Raw genomic sequence first — 24,079 nt, 5'->3', positions numbered from 1 at the left:
ATGAACACAAGATCGCTACCCTTAAATGTCCAAGTTCCTTAAATCCAAGTAATGTTTTCTTTCTTGCGTTGCCGCCTTCAACACTCATTCTAGGTCTGTAATTGTACAGATGAATAGGATCATTGAAGACTCTTGGGTCACATCTAAGATTGGTGATTCTATGAAATTTCGTAGATCTTTTATCACTTGTTTTCACTGCACTCTGCTTTCCTCTTCATATTCTTCCTCCCTTTAATTATGGACACCTTGTATTACATACATATATATATTTACTGCTCTGAAATAAACACACATTTTAATACTTGTATAAAATAGTGGTAGCACACAACCTAAGATACCTTCCATAAGAACAGTTTGAAGTCATAAAAAGTTGGATTTTTTCCTATAAAAATGATTCTAAAGTAACAAGCAGTTGCAACAAGAGAGCTCTTTAGCAACTAGCAAAAAAGAGTAAGAAGAGCTCAAAAAATTAGAAAAATACGTATCCTTTCAATTTTTTTTTATGGGTTCAACAAATTATTTCATCCCCCTCTACAATTGCATGTACATTTTAATAGCAAGCACATAAATTAGATTGCAGGAGTTTGGGAATATTAAATATTTTGCATTTACTAAATTATTTTTCAGTAAATCATTCTTTGTTAAGTCACTGGAGGAATAAATCAGCAAACTGGAATTGGCAGGCGTGATTCACTTCATTCCTGTTCCTGAGTGTTTGGGAGCTCGGTGTAGCAGAGCTGATAGGAGGGAGCCTGTGTAGCTTACAGCACCTTTCCCTGTCTCTGTGAGCTGACCTGAGTAGTGTTATGTTAGAATGAGATCACAAGGCACGATAAAAAGATACTTAATAAACATACAGCATGTAAAATTGACGTGCCTGTTTGTCTTGGCACATGGATGTTGTTGCTTCACGTTGGAATATTAATGTTCTCTTTTCTGTAGACTACCCAGGAAGTCTGTGATAAATACAAACCATAGCTATCCGCTGACTCATTGATACTTTGTAATGAATGCTTTATCTACATATGTGTACTAGAAGCCATTAGTATCTTCTGATGATGTACTTATGGTACAATGCTTCCCTCCCTCCTTGGTTTTGGGTTTTTTCCCCCCAAACCAATAGCAAAAGGATACAGGCATGGGTTTGTGTTTTAGCTTCTGAAAACCTTTACAGCGAGTTTAAATAGCTTACCTTTGTTCTTCTTAAAAAATAATTTTAGTGAAAATATTTTAAAACAAGCATGTGCAGATAACCTTCTTCAGTGGCCTTGTGCCTCTGGAGGAGCTATTAATGTTGCAACTGTGTGGGTCTGATAACAATGTGGGTTTGGGTCCAGAATTTCATCATTTTGACTTGGCTTTGTGGTGAAAGATAAATCTTGCAATGGTGCTTTCTGTTTTTTGAATCTTTGGCTCAAATTTGACATAGGATAGAGGTCTCAAAGATAACGAAGTCCCAGGAGTTTTATGAGAATCGTTGCCTGGCTAAAGAGGAGACCCTAGCAGTGACCTGAAATGAGAGGAAAAAGCTGCAGCGAGAGATCCCGTGTTGCTAGACCACTGGAGAGTCTGTGTGGGAGTGTCTGTCTGAATACCCTACGGGTGGGAACAGCCTCAGCTATGGCTTTTGGTCAACCATAAAACATAAATCCATAGGAAACCAAACTTCCTTAGTTTTTATTCTCAAGGAACTATTAATCAGCTGGTTATCGGAATATTCAGAATAGGTTGTAATACAGTGTTGAAACTGTTAGAAAAGTGGAGCGTAAACTCTGGTACTTTTCCCACCGGTGGGAAAAGTTTTGTCCTGAGGTAGGTTAGAGCTCTGTGCATGGAAGACTGGTTTGCTTAGGATTGAGCTGATGCTCCTGGGAACTGGGTTTTTTCACCTAGAAACACCTGGCAGAGAACGGGTGGTTGATGGAAGACTTCTCCGTGTCTCTTCCGTTTCGTAAACCTGACAAAGCCAGAATGGGTTGACATCTGACTTGCCTTAAATGTGGTTACTAGAGAGGGAAAACTTGAGCCAGAAACTTTAGTTTGTTCACTCATGGCTAATTGTCAGGGAAACGGTTGTTAGTCTGTATGGTGTGTGCCCAATTTCATAAAAGCGAGGCTTTGGTTGAATTGCACTGGCAGGCTTGCTTAATATTTTGAAAAGAAGTGTTTATAATTACTTAAGCTTGCAATTTCTCTCTCAAAAGATTAGCAAAACATCTTGCATTTTAGGTATTCTACAGTTTCAGGAACACACTTCCTGGCTCGCTGTGCTCTAGATTAGTTTTGACGTAACTGTTGGATTTAAAGCCTTTGGCTTCATTGACACTTCCCGTTTCTTGCACAAGATAAAACTGCAAATTCTGTTAGGCATTTAAAAAGTGGCCATCTCTCTATGCACCCATGTTACTTGGAATGTTTCACCACCAGATGAAAGGTGGCTGATGAGCAGTAACTCCTCAGCTCTTGGGTGAGTGGTGTAGTAACATCTGAAGGTAGCAGCGTTTTTCTAAGTTTGTTTTACTGGTTCCTTCAAATGTATTTTAAGTTGTTATTAATTTGTGGACAGAGCAGACTTTAAATTGCTGGGCACATAGAAGTCTTTAACAGTGGATTTTTATTACACCATCCTAAGGACTTTATTTGTGTTGTGGAACAGACAGTGATGTAACAGTCTTGTTTCTTAGACATGCTTGAACTCCAGATATCAGAAATACCTAAAACATTTGGCTGTTAATATCTGACTACTGTTTACAGTGGAGTTACTGAGTGAAAATCGCTTAAACAGGACTCTGCTTTGGGATTACCAATATGTCTTTGAATGGCGAGAAGCACTTTTTTTTTACCTTTATCATCTTTTTAAAAGAACGACTAATAACAACCTGAAACCAGGCAATCTATTCCATGTTGGCAGTGTTATTATTAGCACCCCCTTGCATCAAAGTAATATGCTGACGTTTCCCGGGAGCTTAGTTATACACCTTTCCTGGGGCATATGTCAATGTGTGGGGAATTGTTCTGTGATTACCAGTAGTCATTAATAGGTGTCCCCTTCTGTTTTATGGAGGACCAAAACTTGTTAGACCTGACTGGAGTTTTAGCTAGTTTACAGAACTGAATTCCTGTGGAAAGCAATTTCATTAAAATCAACATCTTCATGAACATAAAAATTGGAAACACATTAATTTCACTGGTTCAGAATAATTTGTGTCTTTTGCGCTCTTGTGCGGAATGGTTCCGGGTGGCGTTTCCCTGCCCTGACATGGAAATCTCCCTGGGCTGCCTCCCCTTACCTTTACTGACCAGATACTGAAGAAAGAGCTGGAGAATCAGTAGCCCTGCAGGATCAGTTCCAGAACATTCTGTGTGGAAGGCATGACTGGTTGGCTTTAGGTGGTGTCTGTGGGATGTGATTTTTGGATGCACTTTTGCATTTCCTGGTTTTAATAAATATTGGCAATCTCACAGAAGAAATATCCCAGGGAATCATGTACTGAGGAGCGCTCTGCAGTGTTGGATCCAACCAAACACCTCTTTCTCCTTTCCCCTTTTACTCTCTTTTCACACTGGCTGTGGGAATTCATGCTTTCACTGAATACACAAGAATCCTTTTGTCTTATCAGTAAATATTTTAATGTTTCACAGGGGAGTCAAATATTTCCTGCTCACTAAACCTGTGATAATAGATAAGCATATAGAGTTGAAGCTCTGGTGCGTTTTGTGAGAAGTCTTCTGTGTGTACCTTGGCATCTTTATATGAAAGTTGCCCCCTTTGACCCTTTTCATCTTATTTGTTTTAATTTTTAAAGTTTTTATTATTATTTATTCTCACATGTGATTGTTTTGCCCTTGTTATTTTTAGTTGACAAATGCAAATATTCCTCCCTTTTAATTCAAACAATAAAGCCTGAAACAATTATCAGCTTCTAAAATAAACCATATCATTGGAGCCATCAGAACTCTGGCGTTAGTAGTTAGTCTACTCCACCCAGATATCTTTCAGGTAACACTATTTAGTTTGCACACAGGGTAACAGCCGAGCCTGGAGTGGCTCCTGCAGAGCCTGGAGTGCTTGAAACAGAGTGGTTCATGCACTGCTTTTTCACGGCCAGGGAAGCTTGTGCTGGTCTGTAGAGCCGAACATAGGACCCTCCTTGTGAAACACCACTGGCTTTATTGGCACCGCTGTGTGTGCCACTGTATGGTGAGCGAGTTAGAAAAGAACCAGGTTCCTCACTGAGGAAACACAGTTGGCAACACTTTTTCCTTTTTTTTTTTTCCTTTAAAATCAGGATGTGAAACTATTGCCTGAGGAAACCACTAGCATCATATCACTTCACAGTTATCTACCTGAAGGTAAATTGCCAAAAGATGACACTGCTGGCTCAACTTTCAGGAATTACTTTACATGATAATATAAATGATGTAGGAGCACAATTAGCTTATGTTCATTTTATTTTGAACAGGATTTTCTGGAGTGCTGGACAGGTAAAGTAACTTTTTTTTTCCCCCTAAGTTGGGAATCAGTAACTTAATTTTCTATTTCTTTTTTCTTACAGTACTGTGTGCAAAAAACTTGGTGAAAAAGGATTTTTTCCGTAAGTAGCTGTTAATGTTTGATATGTTTTTAGATGGGGTAAATATTACATGGGTTCTGTATGTTTGCACATGGTTGTTGTATGGAGATACTTACATTGGGGGGCTGGAGGCTTTGATGTTTTCACACTGGTTTATTTCAGGGATTCTAGCTTTTGATAATTGACACTTGTCAGAGGTTCATAGTAATAATTACAACACGGACGCTCTCTGTTTTCTGATGGGAGTGTGGAACAGATGAACTCTCTTGGGCAAATTACATGTTTGTCAATTAGTTGCACATTTATTAAGATGTTGTTCATACAAGAACTTTTTGTCCAGCAGACAGATGCACTTCTTAATTATTAATAATCATGTCATAATACTTACATACTCTGAAATTATATTTTAATTAATTTTAATAATGTTTTGAAAGAAGTGCTAAGAGGTGGGTGAAGGAGGCAGAAAGGAATGTTACTGGCTGTGTAGGCATGCACCCAGAGACTGTCTGCCTGTCACCCCCTGGATGGGAGTAGGGAGAACGCAAACATCAGACTTGAACTTTCCAAAGAACTAGTAGAAGGGATGATGTGGAATTATATTGTGATTTGGTAGTTCTAAAACTTGCTTTCTATCAGGGTTTTTGTATTGATTGCAAGTTTTCAGGTGTATAACAGCTCCATAATGCCTAAAAAAACCTCTCAAGTTTTGAAATGTGTGATACACTTCTGTACCATAGCACGAAACTCACGTGGTCCCGTGCCTTCCCTTCTCCCTGTCCTTTATCCCCACGTGCTTTGTTGCACACGTGCCTTGAGCCACTCTGCTGCTTGCCTGGCTCCATCATGAGTCACATGAGGAAGTGGAACTGGTACAAAACTGGTGCTACAGAAAATGGGAATAGTGTTTCAACCACCTTAGTTCCTTCAATCCACTCACCGGCTGCTCAGATGAGGGGGAATTAGTATGATGGGAAAAAGGGATGACTTGGGGGCATTAGTGGTGGGACCAGCCTGTTAGCAGGTCAGTTTGAGTAGCAGCTAACTGTAGGCTGTGCAGGGCCTCCTCTGCTCTGTAGTTCAGCACTGTCTTTGTACAGGTTTGTACTGATGTCTGTTGATACACTGAACCCTCGTTCAGGTACTAAGCTGGCAGAAAATGAAGTAGAAAGCTAGCAGAAAGCAAAGTGGACCTCAAAAGCGAGAATAACCTGTTGTAGAGGATTTTCTGTAATACCAATAACAATCAAAATCATGATTGTAATTAAAAATAGGAAGAATGTCAATCTGCTTTCTCTGCCATTTGCCAAATTCTTTGTAGGTTGAATTTACTCAGTCCTGAATTAGGAAGACTCTGTTCAAATTTTTTTTCCCCTGAATGAGTTTTTTTCTTGGTCTGTATTAGAGAAATAAATGACCAATTTAGCCATTTCCTGTGCTTAACATGTCATATTATTCCCATTCATTAAATAGGGCTCTCATGCATTGAAGGCAACTTCAAATAATACTTTTTTTTTTTTAAAGTAGTGCAATGATACAGGACTTTAAAGCATCCTGATCCTTTTGCTAGTTAGTTTTTTTTTCTCTTTTCCTCCTCTTAGGACTTCCTGATCCATTTGCTAAAGTCGTGGTGGACGGATCTGGCCAATGCCATTCTACAGATACTGTGAAGAATACACTTGATCCAAAATGGAATCAGCATTATGACCTGTAGGTGGTAACAGTGATAACCAAAGGTTTGAAGTGAAATCCTCTAAAGTACACAGACATTCTCAGATATCCATAATACTGTCTGTCCTATTTACAGCTTGGAAAATATCCTGGAGTTTATTAGTTTGAGTGAAAAATACATGTGTCAAAATGTGACTTCCTCATTTCCCCCAAAACCTAAACACTACACAAGTTTTTCTAGTGGTGATGTCTGCAGCATGCTTTATATGTACTATAGCATCATTTTATTGTAATATTTTCATGTTAACACTTCTGTAAAATGAAGCAAATGGTTGACAATATTTCCCTCAAACTGCTCCTCTCTCCATGCTGTTTGTGTCTGTTGCAGTGCTACACTGTCTTTCCTGTGTGCCTTTTGTTAGCTTTCTCTCCTTTATGTCGTTTTCTCTCCCAAATGTTCTTTTCACTATAAATTATGTTGTTATCCTCACTTGAGCATTTTTCAGTGCTTTTGAGCAATGTAATTAGTATGGCATGTTTATGTCATGTTTTTAATTTGCCTTTCTAAAACATAGAATATTCTTTATAATATAAATTATTGAGTTTTTTTATTTTTATGTAGGTTTCTTTGTGCTTGGGCATGCTATATTTCCCCTGTCTTTTATCCTTTTATTCTTGATCTTTTTCCTTGGAATGGAAGATGAGGAAGAGAAGTGAACAGTTGTGCCTCCTTGTATTCTCCTTCTTTGTAAGGCGTTGTTCTGACCTCTAACTTTTTTCCCCATGGCTCCATTCCCTATCTATATTATGAGAAATTGAGCATATTTATGTTGGCTTTGTACATCACCAAATCTAGGGCAAATCAAGTATCACTACACAGAGAATTTCTTGTCCCCCTTCTTCCCAGTGAAGAAAAGCAGCTACTCAGCAGAACGCCTGGTTTAAAGTAACGTCTTGACCTACTCTTTATTTAAATATCCAAGAGACTAAATACGTGAAGTCATTCTTCATGATGTTTTAGTGCAGTATACAAAACACTTGCATTGCTGATTAACAAAATACCATTGGCAGTTTAGTGAAATAACAGCGCTTTTGCTGAGGAAAGCTGTAGTAGTGTAACGTGATTATTCAGACGCGGTGCAAGCTTGGGTTCTGTGTGTGAGACTTACTTCATGTTCATTAGAAAAAGGGATATAGACCAAGTTTAAGTTCATGTAGAAGGTATGCTACTCTTTCATATTTAAAGAATTCTAAGTTAATTAGATCTCTATGTTACTGAACCTAGCAAAATGTTGACTTGTGCATGGATAGAACTGAGATTCCAGTTGTATTGGATGAAGCTAAACCAGAGGGGCCATCCCCTGCTGCCCTGCTGCTGACAGGGTGGGACTAGAGCTCAGGAAGAATCCGTGAAATACCAGTGTAGACTCACTGGTTTCTGGCTCCATGCATCTGATCATCAGTGTTAATGCATAGCTTTACAGGGAGAGAGGAAGGTGGCACTGAATGTAAAGCCTTCCTGGAACCTTCCTACGCCGTGGGAAGGGACACTTTGGAAGAAGGGATGTCAGGCCATCATTTAGCAGTGACCTGCTACTAAATTCTGTGTGGAAATGTCAGGGGTTCCCTCTGTGTTACAGTATCTGCCAGTTGTCAGGAATGGGATTTAGGGGATGTGAAAGACTAATGACTTGGAGGCTTGTGTCCCTTCTGGAGGAGGGAGGAGCAGAGGACATAGGAAATGAGTGAGGATGTAAATATGCAATGAGAGCAATGGAAAAATAGTAACGTCTTTAGGAAAAAAATTCCTTTCTGGTTATAATTTTCAAGGCAGGATGAAGAGAAGGTATTCTCATGTTATTTTATGGAACAAGTCACGATTGTGTCTGGATACTGTAGTTGTCTGAGCTTTGAAACAAGACTGTGATTGCAGTCCATAACGTTATAAAAAACAGAGACAGAAATGGGGCTTCAGGCAGATTTGAGGCATCTCTTGCTGGATTGTCCTAAGGAATTTAGACCTGTGTAAAATATTGCCCCCCTCCCCATTCTTTCTTTGGAAGAAGATCCTCAAGAAGCCTGGGGTTTGTGTAGTTAGGATATTATTCAGTGTAAATTACTTCTCCATTGTGAAAACTACTTGGCTTGATCTGGCATTTCCCTGATGGCAGAAGCATACACAGCTTTTCTGTCAAAGTAAAATTTAGCATTATGTCAGGCCTTCCTTTCCATCTCGATTTCTTCATAATCATTATTGTCTTACCCATTATGTCTTGCTCTGTGGAAATATATTTCAATTTATAAACATCAGCCATTTACTCTTCAGTTCCTATTTAAAATAGCAGTAAAAAACCCAGATATAACTCTCACTGCTTGGTTTTTATTTTAAGGTAACTTTTTACTTTTATATACTTGATCTCCAGGTCTCAGCTTTTTATCTACACCAGATATTAAGATAATGGATTTTCTTGGGGGGGGGAAAGAAAAATAACAGGAATAGTAACCATCCTACTGCAAAGCACCTGATGGCAGACCTCACAGATTACAGAACTTAATCTTTCTTCTCATCCTTTGAAAATACAGGGGGGGTTTAGCTTCCCAATCCTTTGAAAATACAGGGGTGTTTTATCCCTAACGACACGCCATTGCATGGGAGCACCAGTCTCTGCCGTGTGACACTTCCAGTGGTACAGGAAATGCTTTGCACACCAAGCATAACAGCTGGAGCCTGGGTGGCAGCCTGCCTGCTCCTGCCACCACACAGCGCAGGGAGGCAGCCAGGGCAAGGTGCAGTTACATACAGTTTATAAAATGAAAAATCCTGCCTTTTTTTTTCCTGCCAGGAAGATTTCCATTGGTTTCTAATCGACTGTAATAGGCTTATGAGCAGTAAAACTGTCTCCTGGCTCTGTGGGGCTGATCGAAGCGTCCCCAGTCTGGAATTTGTGGAACAGATTAACAGTGCTGCTAATTAACAGTCTCGTGTGGCACGTGATGGCGTATGCAAATGGCAAAGGAAGATGGATCTGTTGTGATGTATTTATGCAGTGATGTCTGAATTAAGTTGCTAATTCCCAGGGAATTTTGTGCCTTGCAAACCTGATTCAGCGTAATAGATATTGTGTTGTACAAGGTTTCTTGAAGACGTCAGTGGTGTTAGAAAGAACAATGAAGTATTTGCTTTTGCCATGCATATTTCCTAATCCAGATTTTAGCCTGAAAGGAAGCAGTAGAATTAGTTGCTTAGATTTTTCAGTCTAGATGGGTGTGTATAGGACTGTATTTTCAGTCTTGGTTGTGTTTTCCCTATTGTTCAGGCCTTTCCTCAAAGCTGTGAATAACCAGACAACCTATTTACAGACCTTTCCACATTCAAAGCATTTAAGCAGTTCTGAAACTTAACGAATCACCACCTTTTTTCTCTTCCTCCCCCCACCTTCTCCTGTTCTGTGATACCCTGGATCTCTCCTACAGCCTTTCCATGCTCACTGGTGTACTGCCCAGCAGCCCTTAGGGCATAGCAAGTCATATATCTGGTTTCTTTATCTCTCCAAATATCTGTGCCATGTTCTTCACCAAAACCTAGTCCTGGTCCCATTTTTATTTGGTGTCCTTCAAATCTACACCCCCAGGGTCTGGGATGGACTCGTTGCTCTACTTTTTATACCTTTTAAATTAACCTCACCTGTCTGAACTCTTATTCTTCCAGAATCTCCTTGCTGCAGGTTCTGGTATTGTTTGGTGCCTTCATAATCAAACCCTTGCACTGCCCTGGCAGAATCGCCTTTCTTCCCCAAACCTCCAGCTCTACTTTGCCTGGTTACTGCTGATGACTCTGGATTTTACTCAGGGAGAGAAGGCAGCAGCTCTCCTCAGTGCTGGCTTAGATAACCCCATCCTAAATTAGGCTCCCAAAGAGCCAACAAACTGCTCCTTACAACAGCTTTGCCTCTCAATGTGGTTGTTTAGACCAGCCTGATGAAGTTGATGCCCTTTTCATTTAGAGTGAACACATTTTTGGGTCGTGTTTGGCCTGTATTGGGAGATCTGGCAGTTCCAGCTCAAGCATGTTAGGCATACGAGTATTTGCCAGGCTTCTCAGGTGGGTCTTTTGGGAACACCCGGAGTAGAAGCCCGCTTTGCTTGCTGCTTGTTTGGTGTGGCTGCTTTTACAGTGTCTTGTAGGCTCAGCTCAACATCAGGATTGATGGATTTATGTTGGATTTTTCTCCCTTTCTGGAAGGAGTACATCTGGCTGATGATCTGGAAGAGGGGTCTTTTTTTCAAGAGTTTTGGGGTTTTTTCCCCTACTTGGTTCATTCCATTTTTCTTTACTAAGCTGAAGTCTTCAGGTAAAGTGTATGTAATGTCATGGGCATGAAAAGTCACCTAATACCAAACCTGCCTGAGTGGTATATTGGCCCAGAAGAAAATACCACCTTGGCCAAGATAATTTTCTTTAGACAAACTAATAATTGTCCCTGTGTTTTTAAATTTTGATTAAAACATTTTAGCCGTTTCCAGTGTGACATGTACTTGATTTGTGTTTAGGAGCAGAAGTTCAGTTTTTCTACAACTTCCAAACACATAATCCTTACCCAGAGCCCTGATTTTACAGGTTCAGGAAATATGGGAGTTACAAGAGTACACAGAGATTGAATTTCGAGGTTTCCACTTCAATAATTCTGAAATCCTGTTATCCCTGTCAAAGGACTGAAGCTGTGAAATAGATATTGCTAGTAAGATAGAGCTTAATAAATAAATAAATAAAAGCCCCAAGAGCTTTAATTATGAGGATGAATAGAGGCATCCAACACAGGAGGCTTTGGGGGGTTTTTTTCTGAGTGTTTTGTTTTGTAACTTTATTTTTTGGAACATTCTTTTCTAATAACAAGTCAAACTCCTAGCTCAGGCTTATACGTTTGAACTTTATTGCCAGATGATGTAAAACAAATGTAACTTATCCACCAAATGAGCTGGGAATGTCAGTTTGTCCTGCTCTCTCTCTCTAATGCAGCCATGTATGTTCCTGTCTGAAATTATGCAGAAATACAGGTGAAACACTTTGCTCTAAAGGCAGCTAGCAGTGACCAAACTATTTCTTTTCTTCCTTTGCAAAAAAAACCCAAGACACTTTTATTTGGAAAATGTGGCTTTTCTTGCTTATGTCCTTTAAATTCATGGGTCAGTCAGGTTTTTCTGGGGCAAAAGTCAGGAGGATGTAGTAGTAATAGAGAGTCCTCACCTGCTTGGTACGGATGGCTTACTGTCTGCATCTCAACCATGAGAACCTCAGCCTGAAATGTTACAGTCATTCTTGGAAACTGTGTTGTGTATTCAGCTGTTCTACATATTATTCAAACTGTTCTGTTATGAAATTGTGTTTAACCATATACCTTTGACTTTTTTAAAGCAACAAGGAAAACTGGAAAATTCAAGACAGGTCATAAGTCTTTATTTTTAAGTGCACCTAACTTGTTCTCATAAGAATTTATTTTAAGTACATGAAACATTGTAGACTGCAACTGTGCACGTGAATACTCATCTTCATCTCGTTTCTTTATGCAAAATTGGCATTGTCAAGGTTGTAAGGCCAAAACTCTGACCATTATGCGCTTAGTTTACTATTCAAAAACCTTTGGGGTTTTTTTCTGTGTGAAGTTTGTGTTTTCTTTGTTTCTTTTGTGCACTGGTTATCTTAAACCATGCTCATGGTTCTGTGCCTACAGTCAGGCTTTGCTGTCATCTTCTGGGTCAGTCCCTGTCTGCAGGGGGGAAGAAATTGTCAAAGTTCTGCTTTTTGGAAAAGGAAAAATGGGAGAAGTGTTAATTGAGAACTCACCTGAACACAGCTGCAATTCTAAGCCCTGACAGTTAGTTCAACTGTTTGGTTTGCCAACCTTGACAGTATCATTTCTATCTTTATGAAAATATTAAGATGTTTAAAAGCTGATAAAGTCTCAGTCAATGGGAAGGATGTACATAGACATGGGCTGAATTTATTTGATCAGTTGTCCTTCAGAAACAGAGTAAAAAGCCCTTGGAACAAAACTGCAGAAGACCAGAGTTTGTGGTCTGGGAAGGGAAAACTACAAGCAGATCTTGGGATCTAAGCCACAGCTACAAATTAATTTTCCTCAACTCGAAATAAATATAATAATTCAGTATTGGCAATAGATGCTCTAGCTGAGGTGTTCTGAAATTGTCCTCTGCAAGTTTTGAAAACAAAGCCTAGCTCATAAAGGAAAGGCTTCTGAAGAACAAAGCTTCAAACCAAACTAGCAGAAATAAGCTAGCCTGCAGTGCCCAGGATTCCCCAGGCTGGTGAAGAACAGAGTTAGGTTTTGCACAGTGTTTCTGTGGTGATGCTGTGAGGAGGCAGCCCACGTGTGAGCCATGGGGCACATCCCAGCTAACATTGTCTAGGAGCTTTTCCTAGTGGGTCAGATGGTGATAGGTAATGTCTGTTGGAAACAGGTCCTTTCTGAAGCTTTCTCAAGAGTAAATTAGCTCCCCAAAGGTTAGTTAACTGCAGGTGGGTAATGAGATTTACGTTATGTTTTCCCTGAGTGCTCTGAAGAACTCTTAAGTGAGGGTGACTTGCTGGAAGAGCAGCTTGCAAAGCAGGGGCAGGTGAAGTGTGACAAAAGGATGTAAACCTGCCAGTCTCTGTCCAGGCCTTTGAATCTCTGTGCCCGTTAGTGCTGCTCACAAACCTGCCCTGTCACGAGCACTGCCATTCTTTCTGGTAGGCTGAGCACAGGCAGGAATCTCTAAGAATGTTTGTAGCTGCTCAAAGAGATGTGGTGACCAGGCCAGCCCACAGTCCCTGGGTTACTGGTTTAAACAGATTTGACTTTGGACTCAGGTGAATAATGGCCTTCTCCCAGAATCAGGGTTTTAGATTAGTTTGTATTCAAGTAAATTCCTTCATAAGACATGCTTTCATTAAAGTATAATGTGTGCATCTTCTCTGAAGATGACTTGCTCTCTTTTGCTGATACAGTGTCTGTTAAATTTTTAATGTAATAGTTGATAGTCTTTTTCCCCCCCAAGGTGATTTCTGGAGCATCTTCAAAGTATTCAGTAGGTGCCATTCACAGTACTGCTCTTCTCATTTTTCAGATACATTGGGAAGTCGGATTCAATAACAATCAGTGTGTGGAATCACAAGAAAATTCATAAAAAGCAGGGAGCTGGTTTTCTGGGCTGTGTGAGACTTCTTTCCAACGCCATCAACCGCCTCAAAGACACTGGTTGTAAGTAAGCTCAAGACTAGAGTTTCTTTGTCTTTCAGACAAACTCCCATGCAGAGACTTTTTGAAGAGTGACAGTTAGTTGAGGTTTTGTTGTGGGTTTTTATACAGCTTGTATGTGCCAGGTAATTTGGTAGCTTGTGATGCGTTGTGCCTGAGAATCATAGAAGAATTATGGTTCGAGAAGGCATCATAGAGTCCAACTGTCAGTGTTGCAGCACTGTAACCTCTAAACCATCTCCCAAAGTGGTTTTTGATAGCACAAGTAGGTTAGAGAATGTAACTTTCCTTTTGGCTTTTCAGGTCCTTTGCCCCATCGCTACAGACAGTGGCAACTTCAGTGCCTCAGTCTGGTTGTGCATCGTCAAGACTGAACTCACTGTGTCAGAATTCCAAAGGAAGACAGATTCTAATTACTTTTAAATTACCCTTTATTACCTTCAAAAATGCAAATGTTAAGGGATAAATGAAAGGGTAAATCTATCTTGAAGCCAAATTTGTAGTTTAAAAATTAATGGACCTTAAAAATTAAATAGCGAGTTTTGTCATAAGATACTAAGTGCTTTGTAACACTTACAGCACTTTGTATTTACTTTTTCAAGTTAATTAACCTGTAAGATGCTGTTTTCTCATTATCCTAATGAATGCCATTTGGCTGGAAAAGCAGAGGTTTTTTGTTCTGCGCTACTGTGATGGCAAGGTTGTGCTTGGCTCTACGTATAATTAAAAAAAGAAAAGAGAGAGAGAGAGGAGTGATGTGCTGGTGGTGAAGGGTTGTGAGTTTCACCCTGGATGTCAGGTTCCTTAGCAATAAAGGCATAACTGGAGTGCTAATTTTAAATATTTGTCACTAGATCAGCACTTCAGTGTTTGCTCTGTGCTCAGTTTTATGAAGTTCTGCTGAGTGTAGCATAGAACATGTGGATTGATGCTGCAGGTCAGCTTCGTGCTCCACCAGTATGGGTATGGAACGGGAAGGGCATTATGATAATGGCTCATCTTCAGGAGGGAAGGGAGTTCAAAATCCTTCTTAGAGTCACTTTAGACATACATCCAGTGTGGGATAATGTCACTTCCTAGTTATCAAAAGAGCTTTGTCAAGTAAGAAAAAACTTAAAGCAGAAATACTAGTTTTGTTTTCTCATTTAAAATTACGAAACATGGGAGTCTTGGCTGAAGTGTTTCAGTTTGCTTCCCTTCCCCCATCTTGTGAAGCCTGAACTGTCTCACACCAGGCTGAATTTTGTGATGACAGTCCCTCAGTCTGCCTTTCAAAACGCTGTATGACAACACTTTGTGTCCTTGTTTCACAGATCAGAGATTGGACCTGTGCAAGCTTGGGCCAAACGACAATGATACTGTTAGAGGACAGATAGTAGGTAAGTAAGACGTAAATAAGTTAAAACCAAAAAAAATCCACCCAAACCACCCCCAGAAAAACCCAAAAGAGCATCCCTCAAGTATTATGATAAGTGTTGGGAGATAAAGAATCATGGATAATAGGAAATTTATTTGGATTTTTTTTTAATTTCACTGTAAGGAACAGTGACAGTTTAAGCTCAAATTCCCTTTAAAAACCGACTACAGATTTCTTGGCTGTTGAGAGTTCCAGCAAATCTGTACTTCCTGTAGGTTTTGTGAAAGGGTAGAAAACATCTTGCTGTAACAGGAGTCAGTTGTCTGAGCTGACTTGGTCAATTCATTTTGTGTTTTCATGGCTTATTAACAAGTCTGTCACCAATCTCTGACTGTGCTTTGTCATTCTGCTAGCTCATAAACATTAAGTAACTTAAAAAGAAGCTGGCAAGTTGAAAAACAAGTGTCCACAAACAGCTTCATAAACACTGTCCTTTTGGTGCACTGTGAGTTTTCTCAGAGAGCAGCATTTCCAGCTGCAGAAGTCAAAGTTGGTCAGATAAGGAGATCTTAAATTTTGTGGCAAGGTGTTAATATTTGGTCATGGGGTAAAGAAAAGTGAATTTGCATGCTGAGTTTTGTGTTCAGTTCCTAGTTCAAATAACATCCAGGCAGCATTCTTGTTTTGTCAGCCAGTGAAAACTGTTGAAATATCAGTCAGCAAATAAGGGCTTCAGTGCATTTGTTTGCTTTTCTCAAAGTGCTCTGTTGAACAGTACCTGTGGCTTTACCTCTTGATGTTGCTCTAACCATCTGTCTAGCATCTGATCTGCAAGTGTTTGCTCAGAGGGAGGTGGCACAGGAGACTCAAATGATGGTAGAAACATGGAGTCGTCACTGTATTGCTGTCACTTCAAACCATTCTTGAGCATTCCATTTTCCATGTGAGCTTGCACAGAAGGGTAAAGGACAAACCACTCATTTTCCTGTCAGTTGTGGTGTGGGTTTTGGTTTTCCTCCAGTATACTGGTACCCTGATCATCTGTGCTGTACGCACACCACTTTTTTGGGGGGAGCCTTTTGAAAAGGAAGCTGAGCACCACCCAGGAGAGCTGGTTCTTCAGGGCAGCAGAGAGCTGCTCTGCCCACAGCCGTCCTTTAGACATGACTGGCAGGGACTGGACCCTCACACCGTGACGTGCTCATGCTGCCCTCCAGAGTACAACATGCATCCTTGTCATCCTGACTTAAGAACACTAGTATTAATTAAACGAGCAAAAACACTAACCCAAAGAATGTGGTCTATTGGGATGCCAGATGGGAAGCCTGGGGCAAATCTATACAGCCTGGGCATGTCAGATACACTCAGAGATAACTCTGTGTCAGAGAGAACTAGTCAGCAGTGTGGGCATAAACTAGACTGACCAGTTGGCTTAACCTGATGTGATCATGGACAAGCAGCATTAGCTCCTGGCATGCTGCTGGGCTGTCCCTAATTAGCAGGAGTTGCTGGATCCTGCACTGAACTTAGAAAAGCTGAGCTTGTCAGGTTACAGCGGAGACTGAGAACAAATCTGTGTGTTCTGCTTTGTTCTGCTATCACCAGAAAGGTCAGGTTTCCTCAGTCATGGCTGTGTTTTAATTTAATGTGTCTTTGGGAAGATTCCAGAGACGCTTGTCTGTCTTTAATTGAGTTTGTCATTATTAATCGCCTTATATTTGACTCTTTCTTCACTAATGCAAATTTCTTGAATGGGTGAATGAACCTGAGTAAACCTAGATAATTCCCGTTACTGCTGCAGTAGTTACATGGTGGAGCAATCCTGATTAAAAATAAGAGAGAAGATAGAATGAGTTATAGATGTTCTCTGAGTGCTTGTAGTGATAAACTGGATTCAATTCAAAGGCTGTGCAGGATTGGAAAACAGTATTAAAATGTAATTGATACTTTAGCAGATGACAGCCTTGAAGATGGAGTGCACAGTGGGTATGCCTCGATAGTTTGGGACAGGGAGCAAGGGGATCTTTATCTAAAATCCTTGGGGTTATCTTCAAAGGGGGGAAGAAAAGGGGACACCTGTGAGTAGTGGATGCCAAGGGCACCTGAACTGTGTCTTAATCTTGCAGCTCTCTTCTGTGCCACCATTTTATTTCTGATGTGGCGGTGCAGAAAACATGAGTCCTTACTCATTACAAAATGAAGCCGTGCCCAAATTTTGGTCCTCACATAGGCAAAGAGGAGGTAATGGCCTTTGTTTAGTTTCATTTTTGTCTGTGTGTATTGCTTGCCAAACCTTGCCTACATGCAGCATTGTGAACTTGTAATGTGTGGGCTTGTTGCAGAATAAACACATCACCTGAGATTTTGGGTGGGTTGAAATGAAATTAAAGGTGCCTTTTGCTCTGAGAAGTTCCTTTGTGATGTTAGCTAGGACAGCTAGGAGTTAATATTGATTAGGAATAAAACAAGCAGGTACTGCAGGGCTCCCTGGATTGGTCTGGTAAAGGCCCGATATCCCAAACTCCAAAACCTGTAGTTGATAATTTGGGCTCTCTGGCCAAAACCTGCTGGTACTGCTACAGCTTTCTTTCGCTTTGTGATCTTGGCAAGTGTTTGGTTGTGCTCAGGTTAAGGTCTGTACGTTTACCTCACTGCATACTTAAATAGGACTTGGAGACACTAATCGAGAGGTATAGTAGTGGCACCTCAAGAAATGTGTGCCACAGCACGTATCTGGCTTCCTAAGTAATTGTTTTATTGTTAAAGGCAAGACAAAACAAAACATAAAAAAACCCCAACCCAACCAAACCCTTACCCCACAGGAATGCAAGTGCCATAAATTTTCAGACTGGACACTTGGAAATGATGATATTGGGAACAAAAGCTGCTCCAAAAATCTTTGTTTTCATAATTGTAGTTCTAAAGCTTCAGGCATAAATATCTATTACAATGAAACGTACAAAATAAAAATGAAACGTTAAAAATAAAGTAATGAGTTTTGCTGAGGGCTGTGAGAGCTTTTCAGGGTGCTGAGCACTGCTTTGTGTGAGAGTTGGATTTAACTTCTTACCACTGGTGTTTGCAAGCAGCCAATAAACCAAGTGTGTAGTGCTTCCAGCAGTTCAGTTTTGCCTGGTTTTGTGTGTGTGTGTATGTGTGTGTGTGTGTGGTGAATGCCACGTGCACACAAAAACATAAGGAGGAGTCAAGAACAGATGGGAAATTCTTACTTTAGCTCTATTACCAGTTCTCCCAGTAGCAGCTGAAGTCTGACACTAGCACTGTCCCCTTGCTGTCCCAGTGGTGAGTGAGGTTAAGCACCCTGCTGCCGCACGACGAGCAGTGCAGCTCTGCTGTGTCACAGTCCCTTTTGTACAGAGAAACTTTCCTTTTCTGCCCTAACTTGTATTCACATTCTTCAAACTATTTGCTTCTAAGTTGTGTAGGGAATTCTGTGTAGGAAAACAGACACTGTTCCTGTGTAACTCTGATTTGTGGGAATGAAAAAATATCTGGAATATTGTTTCAGCTTAGTCCTCCAAACTACACCATTTTTCTTTCAAATATAACTGTAACTTGCATTCACATGTCATATCTTTTAATAATTCTTTTCTTATCTTAATAGTAAGTCTCCAGTCCAGAGACCGAATAGGCACAGGAGGACAAGTTGTGGATTGCAGTCGGTTATTTGATAATGATTTACCAGATGGGTAAGCTAACATCACCATCATGTAGATAGAAATACAGCTCACACAACAGCCTTTTGCTGTAATTAGAAGTGAGTGTGCAAATTGATTAATTTATCTTTATTCTTGCACTCAAATGTTCCACAGTTTTGAATTTAGGAGCAGGAGATAAGCAAATGAGGCTGTACAGCATAGTTCATAGTTAGACCCATGTCTCATCTCTTCCTGAAAACCAGGAGGTGGCATAAATGGGTAAATGCAGGTAAAAAACACTTGTCTAAGAAAACATCTGTCTTTCAAATCTAGAACTGATAAACTAATGTTGGATGACAGCCAGCAAACTGATGTCATCCTTATGGCAGGTTTGTAGCAAGGTAGTGGCTGCACAAGCCTGGCTGTCCTCTGTAGCTGTGCAGAGGTACACACTATGGTAAATCATGGTGAAGAAAACATGATTGGCAAAGGTAATGGAGCTTTGGTTCTTGCTGTAGTTACCTGTCAGAGGCTAGCTTGAGGACTTTGATTTGTCTCTGTGAGAGTTAATGACATCATTAACACCTAAAACAGTTTTGTGAATACAGAAGAATGCTCTGGTTTAGGTTCTGGTGCTGTCATCAGCTTTTTCAGAGCAAACACAGACCTGAATGTGATTCTTGGCAGGTAAAGACAGGAGAAACCGATTTTTCAGATGATGAATTTTAAAAGGTGACTGATCATCGAAGCCCTAAACAGCATTCTGTCCTTGATTTGGGGTCTGGAGAAGTCAAAAAACATTTTTGAAAATGCTTTTAAATTCTCACTTCAAAATGTTCCTTTGTGTAAGTGTTGCTTAATTGTGTGACTGCTAAGCTAGCTGTGCAGCCTCATGTCTTGTGCAGTGCAAAAGTAATAATAATTAAGAAGTCATGTTGTTTGAAGGTGACTTTGTAATGAAAGCAAGTGGGATAGGATGCTGTGGCACTCACTGTGACACTTAGGAAGGTGCCTAGGCACTTACTAGGCTCAGTGGTCAAAAAAAGTTAAATGCATGATTAAACAATGTTTTCACTAAGTTTCTTTATATAGCTGTGTGGATTTAATTAGAATTCAAATAGCTATTAAACGTGAAGGTGTGATATTGTTAATGATACATCTGGTTCCAAGGGAAGAATGTATATAAAATTAATTCTGAGTTGAACTTTCAGTTGTTTCCTGTTACCTTGTTCAGCTAACGTGATTCATAACAGTGTAACTCTTCCTGAGTTGGCGTTTATGTTGGAAACGTTTTGTGCCCTGGTTTCCTGGAAATACCACTCACTGCCTTATCTCTCAATGTCTGAATTCTAGGTGGGAGGAGCGGAGGACTGCTTCTGGAAGGATCCAGTATTTAAATCATATTACACGAACAACTCAGTGGGAGCGGCCGACGCGGTAAGGAGTTGTTCAGGAGACTGTGTGTGTGATGCAGTTTGTCTGCTGAGCCCAGGCAATTCTAAGCAATGTAACAGGAGTGTTCATTACTCCTTGGAGTGTCACTCTCCTAAATGCTGTATGTTTTTCTTCTCTAACATCCTGCTCCTTCAGTCTGCCTAATACTTAATTCAGAAGAATCATTCTGACTAGATTTTTTCCCCCTCCCTAATACTAGCATCTTTGTTTTCTTGCAGAGCTCTATAAATACAGCCATTACAGTATGCAGGCATTGTGAGAGCTGAATAGAGATCATGAATAGCTGGCAGACCCTGTCTGTGTACATGCTATGACCATGTAATCTGAAACTTTTAAAGCTGATTGTTACAGAGCATGTTTTGAAATCATTATGATTGCCTGTTCTATTAACCATGGATGTGTGTTGTGAAACTTTTTCCTCAGACCAGTTCTGCTGTTACCTGAATTGTAGACAGTGTCATTGCATATTTTTCAGACTCTTCTGCAGACTGTCTGTACCTGCAGACTGTCTCTTCCATCCTCAATAAATGTTATTCCTGTTTCTGTATGGATACATGTGACTTAAAAATCTGTACTGTTAATGCTGCCAGTTCTGATACATACTTACAGTTTTCAAGTGAAGGTATTGAACAGCTCTTTACCAATGTATTTTTGCTGGTATGTTAAAATACCTATGCTAAGTTGTAGACACATTTAGAGTAGAAAAACAAATGCAAAATATATAGTGTGTTTCGGGGATTTTTCTGTATTCTTCTGTATTATGAGGCACAAAACCACATAAATCAATGTTTCCTCTTGCACTCAGGCACTCCAGACTAACTGTTTATCTTGCTGAGCCCTTTTCCATCATCCTTGCCTAATAACCTTTCTTAAAAAAGTAACAAGGTCTGGTCACTTCCTCAGCCCTGTGAAGGCAAGGTAAGAAACTTGGAGCTGTGTGCTGTTCATTTAAAGGAAAAGAAAGAAAATCACTCTCAACACTCTGTTTAATGTGGGAAGTGCATATGTGAGCATTTGACTTGATCTTGACTCTGCAGCATCATACATGTAAAGTCAGGGCACACCCTCAGGTGAGAAGTGTTATGAGTTACTCAGGGATGAGCCAGTGAGTGCAGAACAGCAGATTTCACCCCGTTGTCGCGGTATCCTGCTCAGTGAGAGTCAGCTGCCCAGTTCTGCTCTCACACAGATTTCTCAAGAGCCCCCAGATGCAGCTTCCATCACAGGTGCTGCGTGGCCCGTGTCCCGCCAGCACAGCGATCTCCCCACTTCCCCCCCCAGGCCAGCGTCCGAATACTCCAGCCCCGGGCGGCCCCTCAGCTGTTTTGTGGACGAGAACACTCCCATCACGGGAACCAACGGTGCGACCTGCGGACAGGCCGCAGATCCCCGGCTGGCAGAGCGCAGAGTCAGGTCCCAGAGGCACAGAAATTACATGAGCAGGACACACTTGCACACTCCTCCTGATTTACCTGAGGGATATGGTAAGCAAACTAACTTTATTTTTCTTAACTGTATGTCTTCCAGGATACTGGGAAAATGGGTTGTGTCTTCTCCTTGTATGTATAATCCTTTTCATCCTATAATTTGGGGAAGTGAGCCTTTGTGAGCTTTTGTATTGCATTTTTTGTTCTTACTACTTTATCTTGATTTCACAGAGCAAAGGACGACTCAGCAAGGTCAGGTCTATTTTCTGCACACTCAGACTGGGGTTAGCACGTGGCATGATCCAAGAGTACCCAGGTGAGACGATGAAGTATCCTTAAGGTGTCAAATCCAAGCAGTTTAAGCAGTACTCTCCTCAGTTTTCTCTGTTAATACTGTATTTCTGACTCTTGGCCCTTAATAACAAATCTTTCACTGAAAAAAAATTAGTCTGTCTTCCTCATTCTTCAGATTGCATTAAAGTAACAAAGATGAATAATCAAGAAATAAATTACAGGGTGTTTTGAAAGCAGGAATGGTTAACAGATTCTAGATCTTGAATATGAATTACAGCTAGGTTATGATATTCTGGGTGCCCCTTGTGTGTTTAAATGCTATTTGTAGCAAACTACAGTCTCATCAGTGAATTGGTTGCACAGTAGGAATTCTTTGCTCCCCTGACTTGTGTATTATTCAAACCTGGAAACTAGACCTCTCTAAAAATAATTCTATTGAGATCAAATCCTTAGGTTTGTGGTGTGATGGTTCCATACTGAGGTAGCACTGTCCTTAGGTGTGGTGATGGAAGCTGCACGAGTGTCTCTGAGAGCAAGATTTGGCTGTTTGCTTGAACATACAGTTTTTCCTTTCTGTGGAACACTATTTTTATGCTAATATGCCAAAGTCATTTAGTTAATAAACCCTCGAGTTCAGCAGGTATATGGTAATACCAGCAGAGTTCAGTCCCAGTGCCTTGGATTTCCATTAGTGGCTTCTCAGCCTTTCGAGACCCTGCAGACTGCATCTTTTCAGCCATTCCCCCCCTTGGCTCTTTCCTCCCCTCAATCCACATCATGCTGGGAGATCTGAGGATTTACACCTTGAAAAAGAGCTGCACTTGACAGTGTGACATACCTGAGGTGTGAATCGTGTGCATGAAAAATCATGGGGTGTGTTTTTGAAGACTAGTATTTGTTTTGAGTGAACCTCTGGGCCAAACCTGCATCTTCCTAATTTGAGCAGGATGTTGAGAGCCATTAAGCTCTCTGCATCCCTCAGCACAGAGCTGAGTCATTGTTCATACAATACTTTATTTGAAATATTTTGTTAGAGAGCTGTTTGCTTCCCACTAGCGCTTGGGGCTTGGGGCAAAACCGCCCGTGGCATGCACATGTATCCCATGTGTAATTCTTCATGGAAAGTGCAGCTCTTCAGAAAAGCAGTTTTGTTTTGTAGGAGTGTTTTAGGGTGTGATTCAGAGTTCCTTACGTGACTGATGTTGGTTTTAAGAATGCTTTCTGTCAGCATCGGTGTAGAACTGCAATTCCACTCTGGCAAATATGGCAGTGGTCTCTACTTTTGTTTTAAGCCTGTATTAATTTAACATCTGAAGTTAGTTTGTAAAAATGAAGGTTATTTGATAAGAATTCCAATCCCCACACCCCGGCATGTGCTCTGGGGTGTGTGTTTTTCCTTTGGTGGGCTTGCACCTTGGGAGCAGAGATTCCAGCTGAACAGATCAGGTTTCTGAAACAATACATTTTCTCAGACTTGATGGAATTGTTCTGTTACATTTACGCTTGTTTGGCTCGCGGGCCAGATGCTGAGGTATTTTTCATTTTATATTTGTTTTCACAGGGATCTTAGCAACATCAATTGTGAAGAGCTTGGTCCACTGCCTCCTGGATGGGAGATCCGCAATACAGCAACAGGCAGAGTTTATTTTGTTGACCATAACAACAGGACGACGCAGTTTACAGACCCGCGGCTATCTGCTAACCTGCATTTAGTCTTAAAGTGAGTCCGAGTCCTTGGCAGGGATGTGTGACAGGGCAAAACGGGGCCCTTGAGGGGCGCCAGGTCTCCTACCGAGATGCTTCTGCCGTTCGGGAGTTCTTTACACGCCTCCAGCTCACGGTGTTACACAGCAAAGACAGGTTTGATCTGGGGGAAAATCCTCGCTCTGGCAGCGTTTAGGCAGGAATGTGGCTATTGTGATGCCAGCAGTTGGGGGCAGCCCGAGGGGCAGCAAGTGCTATCCCCCGTGGAAAGGTTGGCCCATAGAATTGCTTCTCACAGCAACAGACACTTTTCCTTTTCTTTATACTAAAAGTTTTGCAGAACTTGTTTTAAAGTAGGAGGTTGTGTTCAGCAGCCAGTGGTGTGACACACGTGAGAGAATCAGGGGTGCACAAGTGCCCGGCTATTCGGAATGAAGGAACTCGGCTTCTTCCTTACGGTTAGAGTGAGACCAGCTGAGGTGTTTTTAGAATACGACCCCAGTAACTTAAATGAGAATTTTCATGAAAATAATAAAATAAAATAGAAACAGTATTTTTTCCTGCCTTACTGTTTCGGTCTCACGTTTTCATATTGTGCTTTTAAAAACAGAAGGGGAAACAAAAGAGTTCTGGCTCTTGTTTGTCTTCTCCAGGCGCTCGTTTCACACGGGGGCATCTTCTACCA

General features: G+C 40.8%; 1 protein-coding gene across 1 annotated transcript in view; it reads left to right on the top strand.

The window, feature by feature from the left end:
* The window catches only part of SMURF2 (SMAD specific E3 ubiquitin protein ligase 2), a gene marked incomplete at its 5' end in the record, with an annotated part of 57,418 nt that overhangs the window by 23,431 nt on the left and 9,908 nt on the right, over positions 1-24,079 (top strand). The window contains 9 exons of the mRNA XM_084273453.1: positions 4,557-4,595; positions 6,173-6,281; positions 13,368-13,501; positions 14,812-14,877; positions 18,481-18,565; positions 19,868-19,951; positions 21,251-21,453; positions 21,628-21,712; positions 23,252-23,410. Coding sequence (XP_084129579.1) covers positions 4,557-4,595; positions 6,173-6,281; positions 13,368-13,501; positions 14,812-14,877; positions 18,481-18,565; positions 19,868-19,951; positions 21,251-21,453; positions 21,628-21,712; positions 23,252-23,410 — 964 coding nt within the window. The remainder of the gene's footprint in view (positions 1-4,556; positions 4,596-6,172; positions 6,282-13,367; positions 13,502-14,811; positions 14,878-18,480; positions 18,566-19,867; positions 19,952-21,250; positions 21,454-21,627; positions 21,713-23,251; positions 23,411-24,079) is intronic.

Source organism: Gallinula chloropus (genome assembly GCF_964237585.1).
Source record: "Gallinula chloropus genome assembly, chromosome: 20".
NCBI lineage: Eukaryota > Metazoa > Chordata > Aves > Gruiformes > Rallidae > Gallinula > Gallinula chloropus.
Note: the sequence above shows the minus strand (reverse complement) of the source record. Positions and strands in the feature narration are given on the sequence as shown.